We start from the raw sequence: 16,745 nt of genomic DNA on the forward strand, positions 1-16,745 counted from the left end.
TCATAGACCTGATGGATCCTAATCCTTATAGCATCCTCACCTAGAAACCTGAAACTGCGAAATGCTTCATAGTTGCAGATATAATGGATGCATTCGTCTGTGTACCACTGCATCTGGAATCTCATTATTTATTTGCCATCAAAAGCACTGATCCTGACACACATATCAACCGATATAGTTGGACAGTACAACTTCAAGTATTGTAAGATGGTCCTCATTTGTTTGGGAATGGCTTGGCTACAGAATTACAAAAGTTACATTTAAAGTAAGAAAATCTCTTGACAATATGTAGATGACCTCTTTATCTGTAGCACTACTCAAGAGGACTCCAGTAAAAAAGCTATAAAGTTTTAAGTGTCCTGGGAGAATGGAAATGTAGAGTTTCCCCTTCTGAAGCACAAATCTCATCCCAGGAGGTAGAGTATCTGATACATGCAATTGCTCTGGGAAAATGGGCCTTAACAGGATTCCACTGACTGGATCTCTGGATTGGGTTTTTAGCAGTATTTTTATATGAGATCCTTAAAGGACAAAGCAGTAGCACCTAGAACGGGCTGAGAAATATCAGAGAGCATTCTAGGAACTTAACAAAAAACTGCCTTAGGACTCCCCTACTTGGTAAAGCCATTCACTCTGTACATGGTAGAAAAGAAGACAAAAACACTAACTGTCCTTATTCAAAAAGAGGGCCCGGGGTCAGTGTTGTGACACAGCAAGATTAAGCCACCACTTGCAATACTAATATCCTACTTGGGAGTATCAGAGCAAGTCTTGGCTGCTCTGCTTCCAAACAAGTTTCCTGGGGAGGCAGAGAAGGCGGTCCAAGTACTTGGGCCCCTGCCATCCCTGTGGGAGACCAGATTGGAGCTCCTGGCTCCTGGCTCCAGCCTGACCCAACCTGGCATTTGTAGCCATTTGGGGAGTGAACCAGTGAGTGGATGATCTCTCTCTCTCTCTCCTTCTCTCTCTCCCCCTCTTTCCCTTCCTCCCTCCCCCCTCTACCCACCTGCCTTGGTCTGTCTATCCCCCTCTCTTTTGCTGTCACTATGTCTTCAAATTAATACATAAAATAAATCATTAAAAAAATGGGCTTGGTGCCATGACCAGTGGGTTCCTTGTTTTAACAACTGGCACCTGTGCCATCAGGATGGCTAGGACACCTAATGATTATAGCAGCTACAACCATCATGGCTGAAGAGGCTTTCAAGATAATTCTAGATCAACTTCTTGAAATACTTATCTCTCATCAAGTACAGGGTGTCACTGATGTCATCAAGGGTTAACCAGATGTTGACACTTAAGATAGTAGTCTTGTTGGACTTCCCTGAAGCAGTCCTCCAAACCTGCCTTATAATCCAGCCACCCTTCTGCTTGAGGCAAATGATAGAGAATTAATACTCTCTTCTATAGAAACTATGTGACAGATAAACTCTAGAACACCAGTTGTAAAGAATGAGTGGTCACTCAATCCTGATGCCAAATGATTCACTATTAGATGCAGTTATAGGTAGGAAGGACCTAGAAGGTCAGGAAATACAGTAATTAGTCTCTAAGAGGTTATGATGGTAAAAGTCTTGTCACTCAGTACCTCTGCCAAAAAGGCTGAACTTACTGCCCTTATTCCTACCCTAAATCATGGAAATGATTGAGACTAAATGTATATACAGACTCTAAATATGTTGTCCCAATCCTACATATTCAGACAACTATCTGAAAGGAAAGAATTTGACTTAGTCAGCAATCCCCCAGGTAAATGTCATGAGTAGATACTAAAATTACTACAAGAAGTGCTGGTACCCCAGGAAAGTGTGGTAATTCATTGTTGGGGGCACCAAGAGGAGATATTTAGAAATAACCTATTGGACAGAGCTACCAAGGTAACACCCTCACAGGTGTAAGGACTTACACTGCCTTGATCCTCACCTCCAGGAAACTTAGCTATAAGTCCCTGATACTTCTCAAAAGAGGAGACATGGGCAAATGAAAACAGGCTTCAAAAGCATGCTAGCAGATGGTTAAGATAGGATAACAGGAGCTTTATTCCTCAGACAGAACAATGGGAAATCTGTAAGTATAGCTATTTGCTGTTCTCCAAGTCACTCCTGAATGCTTTCTTGGAGCAAAGTAAAGGTCCTTGGAACAAGGAAACACTTGCCGTCTTGTGCCAATACCAAACTAGTATGTTCCCAATGTGAAGAAGCATTTCTAAGTTTCTTTCCTATATGAAGTGGATTTGAAATTTCTTCCCCTGATTCCCAAACTATAATTTAATTGCTACTTGTTAGTGTGGGATGAGAGAGGCAGAATTTAGTCCTTTGTCAAAATCAAGTCCTTTCAGTTTAGAAATTGTTGAATAGGGTACGGTTCAAGTCACAGCTGCTCCACTTCCAATCTAGCTCCCTAATCAAGCACCTGAGAAAGCAGTGGAAGGTGACCCAAGTGCCTGGGCCCTGTATCCATGAGAGAGACTTGGAAGAAGCTCCTGTCTCCTGGCTTCTGGCCGCCACAGCTCCAGCTGTTGTAGACATTTGGGTAGAGAACCAGCAGAAGGAAAATCTCTCTCTCTCTCTCTGTGACTCTGCCTTTCAAATAAATAAATAGATCTCTCAAAAACAAAAAGTAGTTGTTGAATAATAATGATTATATTAAACAATAATGCAGTTTACATTCTCATCTTTATAGCATTAAAAATGTATTAATGTGAATACATTTGAAAATTAATAGATAGAAATTTATGTATAAAAGAAAAAATAAATATTCCAACCACCAAATGTAAATTGGTTACTCTGCAAATTTTAAATATTCAAGTTAGAATTTGAAAAAAACTTAAAAATAAACAGGAACTGTGAATTGAACATCTTGGGTGGTTTAAAGATCCTTTAGCTTATAAAACAGAATTTAATTAAAGAAAGTGAAAAAACGACAAAAGGATTAAGGATGTTTTCTAGTTTAATCCAGTGCTTATCTTTGTGGAACATTTTAATGCCTGTAATATTAAAAATGTCTATCAGAAATATGAATACATAATTGTATATAACGACTCTTCCAGTTTGGTACCTTGTGGATTACTATATCTAAACCATAAATTAAATTAGAAGAAAATTGATGGTTAAATTATTATTATTATTAAATATTTTTTCTCTTATTTTTACTAATTTTAAAGGCAGAGATATAAAGATCTTCCTTTGTACTTCCCCAAATACCTTTGATAGCCAGGGCTGGGCCAGGCCAAAGCTTGGAGCCTGGAATTAAATCCATGGCCTCTAAAAATACTTGGGCTACTACCTTGCTGCTTTCTAGGGTGCACATTGGCAGAGGCTGGAATTGTAAGTGGAACACATGCTCAAACCAGGCACTCCAGTATGGGATGTGGGCATTCCAAGAGACACCTAACCACTGTGCCTAATGCCTGATATGATTATTAGATTATTACCTTTCACATTTCCCTTATAAAGTATAATATCACTTTAATCAAAATTGTATTTTTTACATTAAGTTTTGGTTTCCACAAAGACTATTTGACATAAACATCTGATATTTTAAGTATAATAAGTAATGACTTATTAAGTAGATAATCCAAATCCCAAATCAACATACATCAAAGTGTTTTCAAAATCCAATTCTCCAAAGATAGCCAGCCACCATCATTGTACTCATACTACAGATTTATTTTTGAATTAATCCATATTTGGAGGAAACTCTCATACAAATTCATTGCAATATATCAACAAACATTATCCTGTAATATAAAACACAAGTTCTTGAAGTTTTCTATTAACTTTACTTAATCCTGTTATTTATTATTTATGCTTCTTCTGCATATTTTCTATCTACAGAGTTCAAATCAGTCCCTCCTGACATACAGCTTTTAGAAGTTATACCACTATGGAGCTCTTTTTGATTTCTTTTTTCATAAAGAAATTATAGTTTGATTTTATGCTTCACATCTAAATTTTCTAACTTTTAACAGTATATACAATTAGTTTAAATTCAAACCTGTGTTTCAAGTCTGTTTATATTTTGTTTTAACATAGGTTTGCCAGTTTTGTATTTATATAAATGTTAAAGTCTGTTAGTTGCTACATTTCAATATTAACTCAGTAAGGCAAAACCAGAATTCATATGGGAGTCATTTGAGCGAAAATATTCATTATATACACTTTGAATTATGTTAACCTGAACCTAATAATTGGCTATTTGACATTATAATTAGGTTATTAAATAAAAAGTTGTTTATGCAGTAAATAATTTATTCATTAAAAATTATGCATCATTAATTTTAAATTTGTGCAATACAATGCAAATGCACTTATACTTGCAAATATGTATATAAATATAAGACAATGTGATTTTTAAACTTAAAATCATATTTTTCTAGTCAATGACTCCAAAATTAATATTCTTCGTGTAACAGTAGAAGAGAGTCATGTTGGAATGAAATAACGATTTTGTAAACACAACTCTCTTGCTTGAAGTTGGTCTCAGAAGTACTTATTTATACCTATGCTAGCTTACATTTATGTCTTTATTTCTTATTTGAAATGTTAACTGTAATCAAGAGGCATACTTAAGAAAAGAAGCAAAATATCTTCTTACTCTTTTAAATACACTTTAGCCCTGTGGTTTCCACAGTGGTAGGTTACTCACTGACGGAACAATGACATAAGCCTCAGCCATTCTTCCTCATTGCCCAAAATAGATAAACACTGGGATGTATTCCCTGCCCTTGAAACTCCATTGAGTCTCACACCCTATTGCCATCAAACCCCACCCCTTACAGTCACCTGAAAGACCAGTTGCTCTGAACACCTGAAAGACCAGTTCCAGGAATTCCCTTCTGCCTACTGCCCCCTACCCCACCCCCAGCCTCAGCCCTCCTAAAATGTAAAAAGGCCCGGCCTCTGGGGGTTGAGGCCTTCTGCCACATGTTCCATCATGTTGGTCACCCACCTCTAGGTATTTATTTTCTTTGAATAAATTCGGTCTGGCTGTTAATTTGTGCACTGCCTCCTCTCTATCTGTGCCTCTTTGCCTAACATTTTGGTGCCCTGTGGGAAGAGGCACCAATCTGCAGCTCTTTTCCTAACACTCACAATTGTGATAGTTTTAAGTTCATATCATTTGGTATTAATACTAGATAGGGAACCAAAGAAACCACTACAATCTCATGATTTACTGTCTTAAAAAGAATTTTACATTAAAGAGAAACTTGAAATGATTCAAGTATATATCCTGAAATCTATAGAAAAAAATTCCAGTAAGTTATTTGGATGATGATCCCAACCATTTTACAAAGTATGCTACAAAAGTTCATTTAGTCTATTTTTTTTCTAAACTGCAACTCATCATCTGGTATATAAAGGGAAATAAGTTTGCTGATCATGTCAGATCAAACCCAATATGCCCAGGAAAATATAACCTGTGTGAGAAAACAAGATGGAAAAGTTAAAATAATAAGTCTTCTGGCCGGTGCCGCGGCTCACTAGGCTAATCCTCGCCTGCAGCGCCGGCACCCCGGGTTCTAGTCCTGGTTGGGACACCGGGTACTGTCCCAGTTGCTCCTCTTCCAGTCCAGCTCTCTGCTGTGGCCCGGGAAGGCAGTGGAGGACGGCCCAAGTCCTTGGGCCCTGCACCCGCATGGGAGACCAGGAGAAGCACTTGGCTCCTGGCTTCAGATCAGCACGATGTGCCAGCCGCAGTGGCCATTGTGGGGTGAACCAACAGAAGGAAGACCTTTCTCTCTGTCTCTCTCACTGTCTAACTTTGCCTGTCAAATAAATAAATAAATAAATAAACTTTAAAAAATAAATAAATAAAATAATAAGTCTTCTTAAAAAAAGTACCCTGAGGCCAGCGCCGCGGCTCACTAGGCTAATCCTCCGCCTTGTGGTGCCGGCACACCGGGTTCTAGTCCCGGTCGGGGCACCGATCCTGTCCCGGTTGCCCCTCTTCCAGGCCAGCTCTCTGCTGTGGCCAGGGAGTACAGTGGAGGATGGCCCAAGTCCTTGGGCCCTGCACCCGCATGGGAGACCAGGAGAAGCACCTGGCTCCTGCCATTGGATCAGCGTGGTGCGCCGGCCGCAGGGCGCTACCGCGGCGGCCATTGGAGGGTGAACCAACGGCAAAAGGAAGACCTTTCTCTCTGTCTCTCTCTCACTGTCCACTCTGCCTGTCAAAAAAAAAAAAAAAAAAACCTTAAAAAAAAAAAAAAAAGTACCCTGAGTGACTTTCAAACAGAAGACTTGAATAATAGACAGTACCTTCTTCAGAATGGAATCAAACAACAGCCAATGAAATCTTGGAGACCAATTGAAGAAAATATATATAACTCTCATTTAAATTTTAGGGTAGAGGCCGGCGCCGTGGCTTAACAGGCTAATCCTCCGCCTTGCGGCGCTGGCACACCGGGTTCTAGTCCTGGTCGGGGCGCCAGATTCTATCCCGGTTGCCCCTCTTCCAGGCCAGCTCTCTGCTATGGCCCAGGAAGGCAGTGGAGGATGGCCCAAGTCCTTGGGCCCTGCACCCGCATGAGAGACCAGGAGAAGCACCTGGCTCCTGGCTTCGGATCAGCACGATGCACCGGCCGCAGCGGCCATTGGAGGGTGAACCAACGGCAAAAAGGAAGACCTTTCTCTCTGTCTCTCTCTCACTATCCACTCTGCCTGTCAAAAAAAAATTATAAAAAAAAAAAATTTAGGGTAGAATTATCTACAGAAAGAGAAATGCTGCCTATTGGTTCAGCACTTGTCTCTTCCTTGACTATGAAAACCCAGAGTTTCAGCCAAGGTTGTTTCAAATCCCAATTCTCCATGCTGATTCTGGAACTTGAGCAGGCTAACATTTCCTTTTATCTCATGTGTTCATGGAGAGACTGTTCATAGCACTGTGCTAGCTCCATAAGACTTTTCAACACATTTAGATATTGTTGTTACCTTTAGAATGCAAACAAAATACCAGAAAAATAAAAATAAAAATAAAATACTTTTTACAAAGGTGAGAAGCAGGTTGGGAAGAGTTTGAAAGGATTATTCACCCAGGAAGCCTAACCTGAAGCTGAAGTACACATTTGGCTTACCCGTGCTGCGGCAGGAGAACTTGGTTTTGTGATCGCACAGTCGGATGGTGCCATTGCAGCCTTTCTCGTCACTACCATCTTCACAGTCCTTTTCCCCATCACAGCGCCACAGGTCCGGAATGCAATTTCCATCAGGGTGGCACTGGAATTCATTTCCATTGCATCCAGCAGGAGAATGAATCTCTTAATTTGAAATGAGGGAGAGAGAGAGGAAGAGGGAAAGACAGGAGAAGTTATAATTTAACTTGATAACTTTTTCATGTTGTTTACCTTCTTCAGGTATTATTAACACGATTAACATGTATAATACTGTCTGATATTTTCAAATTTATTTCAAAAGCATCAGTGATTGCAGAAAATAAAATTTCTCACCTTCCACAGAATTCCTGATAGTGTTACAATGATAGAAAAGAGCAAATGAGGCTTTGTGGGGATAGCCTGTTGTGGTTTCAATTTGAGCCTTAAAAGCTTTTCTTGGGCCGGGGCTATGGTATAGTGGTTAAAGCCACCTCCTGCAGTGCTGGCATCCCATAAGGCTGCTGTTTGGAGTCCCGGCTGCTCAACTTCTGACCCAGCTCTCTGCTATGGCAGAGAAAGCAGTAGAAGATGGGCCAACTCCTTGGGCCCCAGCACACATGTGGGAGACTTGGAAGAAGCTCCTGGCTTCGGCTTGGCGCAGCTCAAGCCATTGCAGTCAATTGGAGAGTGAATCAGTGGATGAAAGACCTCTCTCTTTCTCTCTCTCTGCCTCTCCTTTTTCATCTGTGTAATGCTGACTTTCATATAAATAAATAAAATTTTTTTAAAAAAAGGACTTTTCTCTAATGCACATAAATAAAGACTTAAATTCTATTGGTTTCTTTCTTTCTTTCTTTTTTTGAAAGGCAGAGTTACAAAGAGGCAGAGGCAGAGAGAGAGGTATCTTCCATCTGCTGGTTCACTCCCCAAATGGCCACAATGGCCAGAGCTGTGCTGATCTGAAGCCAGGAGCTTATTCCAGGTCTCCCACATGGATGCAGGGGCCCAAAAATTTGGGCCATCTTTCATTGCTTTCTCAGGCCGTAATAGAGAGCTAGATCAGAAGTGGAGCAGCCAGGACTCGAACTGGTGCCCATATGGAATGCTGGCACTGCAGGTGGCAGCTTTACCCATTATGCCACAGTACCAGCCCCTAATTCTGTTCTTAATGGTAAAATTTTGGTTGACTTTTGACATTTCTTTAGGTAATTTCTTCTAAATTACTAAAAGATAAATAACCAAAAATTAATTAAGTACTTTATGACTAAAAAATTTTTTGAAGAATATCTAACATTTTGAGACCAAAAAAACTCCAAGTAATAAATATAATTCTGCAGAATATTGCAATTCCAGAATCAAAACATATACTTATATATAAGAATATAATGATGCACTATGCATTCCAATTCAATTTATCCATAAATAATTCATATGAAGCCCAGATAACACTGTTGTCCAAAGCCTGGTGACTAAAATTATAGGATAAATTCTTCAGGTAAGCATAAAAAAGAAAATATAAATGTCTGGACACATACATTTTACATGTAGCAAATAATATGTCTTCAATCAGTAGTTTATTAAAATGCATAATATCTAATATCATGAGATAACATATTAACTAATATATCCAAACTGTGATAAATATTTAGTGTAAATGTTTTCCTAGACAAAAGTTTCAATATAAGAAAGGTGTTGTGTCTTTTCTATGGGTATATTTAACAATCAATTTGTAGTTTACCTATTATGACAATTAATCTATATAGTTATAATACATTTGAAGGAGGCCCATGTGACTTTCTCATTACTTAATATGCTGCATTGGTAGAGCGCTACAGTAGCTAATAAAGATTAGATTCACTTAATGTCAAAACTAGTTATAACAATAATATCATCAAAGCATTTAGTCAATCTTTAGAGACTTCTATTTGTTCATCTGGAAAGTGGAGAGACTACAGATTTGTTGTAATGATTAAAATAGAAGATATCTGGCCGGCGCTGTGGCTCAACAGGCTAATCCTCTGCCTAGAGGCGCCAGCACACCGGGTTCTAGTCCCGGTCGGGGCGCCGGATTCTGTCCCGGTTGCCCCTCTTCCAGGCCAGCTCTCTGCTGTGGCCCAGGAGTGCAGTGGAGGATGGCCCAAGTGCTTGGACCCTGCACCCCATGGGAGACCAGGAGAAGCACCTGGCTCCTGCCTTCGCATCAGTGCGGTGCACGGGCCACAGTGTGCCGGCCGCGGTGGCCATTGGAGGGTGAACCAACGGCAAAGGAAGACCTTTCTCTCTGTCTCTCGCTCTCTCACTGTCCACTCTGCCTGTCAAAAAAAATAAATAAATAAAAAATAAAAAAAAGAAGATATCCATAAATGATTATTTTACTGACAAAGTTTTGTTGCTGCTATTTTCACATCACAAATAGTTTACTTCTTAATTTTTTTTTAGTTAAAGATTTTCAGTAACACTAATCTGTAAGGTTGCAAAGTATAAAGACATGCAAAATATATTTGACACCAATTTTGCAAAACAGTAATGCTATAATTATAAATAGCCAAGAATAAGTGTCCTTACTGATACCAGAGTGAAGACATTCTGTTGGTATAGAAATTAGTAATTCCAAATCACAGAAATTTATAGAACTAAATTTCAAAAGTAAACACTGCTAAGAGCATATATAATAATACCCTCAATTGACAGAAGAAGCATTGAGTGCTTGTTTGCTTTGAAGCTCCATTTGAAAACCAAGACATTCTTGCTTTACTTTCACAGACAGCCAAAACATAGTCACTTTGGATGTATTATTGTCATGATTAAACAAAATATTTGGCAGGGAGATATGCAATTAATAAAGGTGGTAGAGGTTGTACAAAAGCAGGAAATACATGGAATGTGATACTACAATTTCCCACCATATTTACTTTAGCATCTGCAAAGCATTCTCTATAGAAGTATGGCATAACTACTGTAGTTGTAAAGAATGAATTTTGGCCTGGTTTCATAAAGAAGATATTGTGAAGTTGTTCAATATAGGCTGTAACTCAAATATCCTACATAATTTCAGTATTTAGGAAGAACAAAGGAGGAAAATCAACAAACCTCAAGAACCGAAAAGCTCTGAAGGAAATTCTCTAAAGAGGCCAACTTTCATAAAATAGTGAATGGCCTTGGGTTCTTTTTCCTACTGCTTTTCTTTAAAAACAAAACAAACCAACCTTGGGTAACCTAACTTTTATAAACTGTAGTGTGAAATCAGCTAAATTAATCAACTAAATTAATAACACACAGTAGTTCTGTTTCAAGTAATTATCACCAGATATTCCAAACACTTACTAAAGAAGTGGATGTGTAATCTGTAGATTTTTTCTACATTCTCTAAAATAAAGAGCTGAAAATTGTCATCTCAGTATTGAATCTGTCCCCCCCAGGTATATTTATTTGACAAACATACCATTGATCTTTTGAAACTCTGATGCTTTCATATATATATATATATATAGTATATAAAACTCAATATGTATAAAAATATATTTATATATAAATAGATTTATATATAAAACTCTCTCTCTCTCTCTCTCTCTCTCTCTCTCTCTATATATATATATATATATATATATATATGTAAAACTCAATTCTCCGGTACCTTGAAAACGAGAAAGAACCTTGAGTTGGTAACCAGATGTGGTACCAATTGCTACTTGCTTTGTTTGGTACCAAACTGAACAGCCCCCAATTGTAAAGTTTCCTTTACAATGTTACTTCTATGCAAATTATTAGTTTTTTTTCCTCATGAATCCTTTTCATGAATATTTGTAAATTTACCTAAAACTAATCCTATTTCTTCACAATAACTTTTTTGGAAATTAAAGCCTAATTTATAGACCACTTCTTGTGTTATGAATTTCAGCTCAATCATAACTTCAGATTTAGGCACATTACTAATACTTATTCTACCTTTTTTAAAGTCTTACCTCTTACAAATTTTCATGTTTCAAGTGGATAGTCTAGATCATTGTCCAGGGGAAAGACATGGTGCAGTGAGTGAAGTTGCCTCTTGAGATTCTTGCATCCCATAACGGAGTACCAGCTTGAGCCCTGGCTACTCTACTTCTGATCCATCTTCCTGCTAATACACTTTGGTAGGAAGCTGGTGATGGCCCAAGTATTTGGGTACCTGACTCCCACATAGGAGACTCATGTCAAGTTTCAGATCACTAGCTTCTACCTGGCCTAGTCCTGGATATTATGGGCATTTGGAGAGTGAACTAGCAGATAGAAGATCTCTTTCTATCTCTATTTCTCCCTGTTTCTCTGACATCCTGCCTTTCAAATAAATAAACAAATCTATAAAATTAAAAACTAAAAATGACAATAGGGCTAAGTAAATAAAGCAACAAAAAGTCATATGCAAGAAAATTCTAAGAATATATTTTTTATTTTTATATAATTTAGGGAACAGTTTATTAACTTCAATAAAATTAAATAGTATATATGAAATTCCATATAATTTTCCTATTTCTTTTTCCCACCCTTTAGTTTTTCAGGGACTATGTTGTCTCAAAAATGTGAATAGAAGGAATTGTGTTTAAATAATTATTGTAAGTACAATGGTTTACTCTTTTAAAGACAGTTTGGTTTTCCTTGCAAAGTTCTAGTTTTGTTAGATCACATTTCTCCAGTATTAATTCAGTGGCATAACAGAGACTTATCAAGGATACTGTCCAAACTCAGAAACCTAGCTAGATCAGCCTGATTCAGTAGGAGATTTCCAAAAATTATTGCTTTAGAAGAAGGGGTTGATGTAGACTCAGGCAGACTTGGTTACTCTTGAAACTCAGATACTTTGGATGAGCTTTAAGGAAGACAGTGCAGGTTATAGCTACTAGCAATCAGACACAACTTGGTATTTTTAGATAGGGTCTTGGTCTCATGGAACAAATTGTAAACCCGACTTTCTTATTTCACAAATTATAAGATTAAAGAGCAGAAATTGTAAGGATTTGTCCAAGAAAATGCAGGTGACCTACAGCAGATCCAGCATAATTGCAATTTTACTTTTATCTCAATATTATTTACAGCTGAGGACAAGTGCAACCACAAAGACAAAAGCAGAATCTTTCATGATATAGAATATATGTTGCTATCATCTAAGATATTTTAAAACTGCATTTGCATTTTCTTTACTTTGGTTGGTATGGTTTGGTTTTTCTATTTGTGCTTTATAAGTGAAGCCACTTATGATATATATATATATATATATATATATATATATATATATACTTTGCGCATTGAAACAAATGTAATTTTTCCCTGGGAATATTCTCCTTTTTCCTTGAGCTCTCCATGTCTAATCCACTGTTGTCTGGTAAGCCATTTATTAGTGTTCATAACAAATGACCAGGTTACAATAATTTTTAAATGTGGATATAGTCTAGAGAAAGAAATTCAATACATCATTAAAAAAATTCAAGCCTAAATGTAGAAAAGATTTTCTTAATAATGGTCACACACATGTCACTAACATATAACAATTAGTTTTAGTTCTATTACTGTTCTCAACTTCAACTGCCTTCCTGTTTGTTCCAAATGGGATTTTATCTATTAATACCTATATCTAATATTTTTGAAGATCCACATTCTTTTACACAAAAATGTCTGCTCATTTAGTCTCTCATATTCAGATATTGTATACCAAAGGACTTCATGAGTACGTTTTCTGGTATTTACAAATCTCAGAAATTATACATGATGCTTTGTGTTAATACATATTTGTTTTCCTTGTGGTGGAAAGTTAGAGCTTTTCTTGGCTCTCAACGCAAACTCAAGAAGATTGCCAAGAGCTCACATTTCCCAGAGTGTTTATCTCCCATTCCCCACACGTTGACTGGATGTAGTAGTCTAGATGGCATTCCAATTTGCCTGTGCTCTGCATCAGTTACACTGGATTGGAGTAAAACCCATAGAAAAAGGATCGCTTATCTACACTTCTATATTTTAGCAAATAATAAACTGCTTATTGAGAACGTTCCATTTGAAAGAAACAGAAACTATCATCCAATTTGCCTGTAGTCATACAGATAATAAGCAGCAGAGATGAGAACTGAATTCATCAATTAATAATTAATCTTAGAGTCAGCTTTATCACTGTATAGTCATTAACGTCTTGTAAGGCTTTCCTCATACAGTGACTCAAGAATGAAAATATAATTAACTCACATGATAATCAAGATGCATTTAGAAACTCACTTATTTTAGATTTAAAACATCACTTCTTAGTCTCTAATTTCCTAATGAAATTTAACATTTACTTTATTCCATTTTAACACTACAGTAAAATTTGGTCTTTTATAAAAAAAAGATCAGTCAATTCCAAGTTGCTTGGCTTCCTTGGGTTTGGCTCCTCAATTAGTTGTCGACAAGGAAAGAGAAAGAAAGATTCATAGAATCAGAAAACAAAGATAATTGTACCCATGATTATATATCTAGTTAGCAGCAGAGACTCACAAAACTTAGTTTCATCATCTTTAATGTTAGAATATTGGACTAAATCATTCCTTCATTTGATCAGACAACATAAATTTATTGCAACCTGGCAGGCATTTTTGTAGCTAGTGGGATACAGTAGGGAATTAGAAACTGTTGGTGTTTTTTATAACATAAATGAGAGAAAGACATATGTATGCATCTAAAAATAATTTTATAAGAAATCAATTTAATTAGTCCATAAAATAATTGCTATGGAGAAAATTGAGTAGAATAATATACTAGCAAGTATAGTAGAGAATAGTAAATTAGTTATGCTATGATAATAGATAGGTACAAAATCTCTGATCTTAAAATTGGAATAGCTTAATTACACATCACGTTTACATATCTTAGTAGATCTGTTGGTGAGCTATCCTCATCCAAGTCATGTAAGGACCCTCACTGATGGATAAATGAGTGCCTGAAGTGTTTATGGTTTCCATTACAAAAGTGGGATTTCAGTAGTCACATATCAGGTCTAAAAGAGATACCACATTTTACTGGCCAAATCTAGCCACATGAAATGGATCCATCATATCGGTGTCACCCAGCCACAAAGGTCCCAGAAAGTACAATCTTCCCATATACCACGAAAAGGAAATTAGTGGAAACATTTGTGAATGTTTTTGGTGACTGCCATAAATAGTGACTTGGGCATAGATTACATATTGAAAATATGCAAGGTTACATATGAGATTTTACAAACATGAAAGGAAAGAGATAGCCAGGAAAAGCTAGGACAAAGAGTGTACTAGACAGAGGAATAGCAAATGCAAGGGTTCCAAACAGGATATACCTTTAATTTTATAGTTAAAGGAGATAGAGATAGATAGATAGGAAGGAAGGAGGGTAGGGAAAGAAAGGAAGAAAGAAGAAAAAGAATAGGAGTGGGTGAGTGAATGAGACATGAGATAGCAAGGGATTGGGTCTTGTAATGATTTATCCACGATTCAGATATACTAACCTCAACAGGTATTTACTGACTGGAGATATCCAAATAGAAGTGCTATGATGACATAATTTAATCAACACTCAGATTTTTTTTCTTGGGCTGCTATGTGGGGAAAATGGAGCTTGCATGGAAGTAAGGAAACCATATCAATTCCTTCTACCAGAGTTCCATGGTAGAATGGAAGGCACAGTTTCGGTATTTGTAGTGGTCACAGAATGGTGAGCACATAGGTAAGTAGGCAATACAAGCAGTTACAAAGCTGTTAAGTGCTACAGCAGGAGAGACCTGGACTTGGGGATCTCCTGTGAAGTCTTCCTATGACAGAAAGTAAGAAGAGAATTCTGAGACATGATTAAGAGTCATGCAAAGGAGAAAAGAAAGAGGATGAAAGATTTTCTGAGCACAGTCAGTATTATGGGCAAAATAGTGTATAGCATGTGAGCGCAAGAGTGGAGAAAAGGAAAACAAGAGAGGTGGCAAGACCTGGACCTTGAAAGTCCCTGCAGGCTATGTTAAATGATTTAAGATTAGCCTAAAAGCAGTAGGAAACCACAAACAGACCTTCAGCTAGATTGTTTTGATCAGATGTGCACTCTGTATAGACCACTCTGTGAGCCCTTTAACATAAGAGAACATCTCTAAGATTCTTGAATTTTACAAGAGTTTACGTGTGTGTATCTATTTCACTTACTAGAACAGAGTTTGGCTTGAAGTCAGAGACTATCACACACACACACACACACACTCACATTCCTATAGTTCATAACCCTTCCCTCCAACTTCTCATGCCACGTCGTAACTATAAATTTTAAAATATTCTAAACTATTTCACAGAATCTGTAAGCTTTTGGTGGGTGCAGGTGTTTAATAATGCTGTCCTTTTATGCTAGAAAACAGAAAAAAAAATGTCACGTGTTGCCTTCTCTTGACTTTCTGGGCAGATGAAATCAGCTCCTGGGAAGTGGTTGATTTTCCTCTGGATGGCAAGCTGCATTCCTCCGCAGAGCCTTCTGACCAGTCCAGCCTGAACTCCAGGCCTGGGTGGGTCCCTTGAACCTCAATGTCCTAAGCTTCGGGGCTTGGCACACACTCTATCTTTGTAACACAGCTTGTCCCAGTGGAGTGTTAAAATGATGACTGAGTTTATATGTATATGCTCATGCTGCTTCACAGTTGTGTCTTCATGTTGCTGATGCTGGTTATATTTTTAACTAATGCAATTTTATTGTATTTTTGCCCTAAAGCTATTTAAACCAAGCACACAATTTGGAAAATCTAATAAATAAATAAATACAGAACCTCAGAGGAAATGTGGCAACCAAAGGTAAAATCTTTCCCAATATTTAAATGAATTCACTATGACTAAATATTTGCAGTTAGAGGACTCAGAAGAGTAGAGAAACAGAACATTTTACTGACAGTTAAAAATAACAACAAAAAAAGATTGACAAAACTGCATTTCTAGTATATACATATACATATATAATTTATTTAGAATATATTTTGGTTTATATGAAATATTAAAATGTCCTTAACAAAATAGGTAACAGTGGTACTGCAAATATAATGAGTTACCTCAGCTTGATATCAATGGGGGGGAGAGAGAATGGTACTATATTTTTTGTTGTTCTTTCAATGAGATTTATACCTCAACTTGCCACATTGTGAAGTACAAAGGTACAAAGCACAACATAGCGCATGTGCACAAACTTTGCATTTCTTATAACTGCCTTGTGCCAGTCTCTGCACTGTTCCGTATCTCAATGTATCAACAGGTATTAATAATTTCTGCAGCTAGGCAGCTGTTTGCTTCAGATTTCTTCTTCAAATATTCTTCTATAGTCCTAACACTGCTGAGAAGCCTATCAATAGCTCTATTCTATGATAAAACCATTAAAAATCAAAAGATAAAATAAATTGAGGCATTGCCCAACTTCAGACTGGAAAAAAAAAATTAGGAGAGAACCAATTTCAACCACACATGCCACAGAGAAACTTCTGACCCTGAGCAGGTGCACACTCCTTTCCCAGCATGTGTCAGAACCCTGCCAGGCTGACCTCCCTCCTGTAATTTACATGCTGAGAGCTGTGGGCTTCATTAAAGTGCACATTCCAATCTTAGAGCTGTTGGATCTCCTAACTTCCTTCCCTCCAGAATTCCTTTGTTCCTATTCCCTCTCACCT

The 16,745-nt window shown here is 37.4% G+C and overlaps 1 protein-coding gene across 1 annotated transcript in view; it reads right to left on the minus strand.

Moving 5' to 3' along the window:
• The window catches only part of LRP1B (LDL receptor related protein 1B), a 2,136,850-nt gene that overhangs the window by 820,901 nt on the left and 1,299,204 nt on the right, over positions 1-16,745 (minus strand). The window contains exon 21 of the mRNA XM_062186250.1: positions 7,076-7,258. Within this exon, the coding sequence (XP_062042234.1) occupies positions 7,076-7,258 (183 nt within the window). The remainder of the gene's footprint in view (positions 1-7,075; positions 7,259-16,745) is intronic.

The sequence above is a fragment of the Lepus europaeus genome, chromosome 1 (assembly GCF_033115175.1).
Source record: "Lepus europaeus isolate LE1 chromosome 1, mLepTim1.pri, whole genome shotgun sequence".
Classification (NCBI taxonomy): domain Eukaryota; kingdom Metazoa; phylum Chordata; class Mammalia; order Lagomorpha; family Leporidae; genus Lepus; species Lepus europaeus.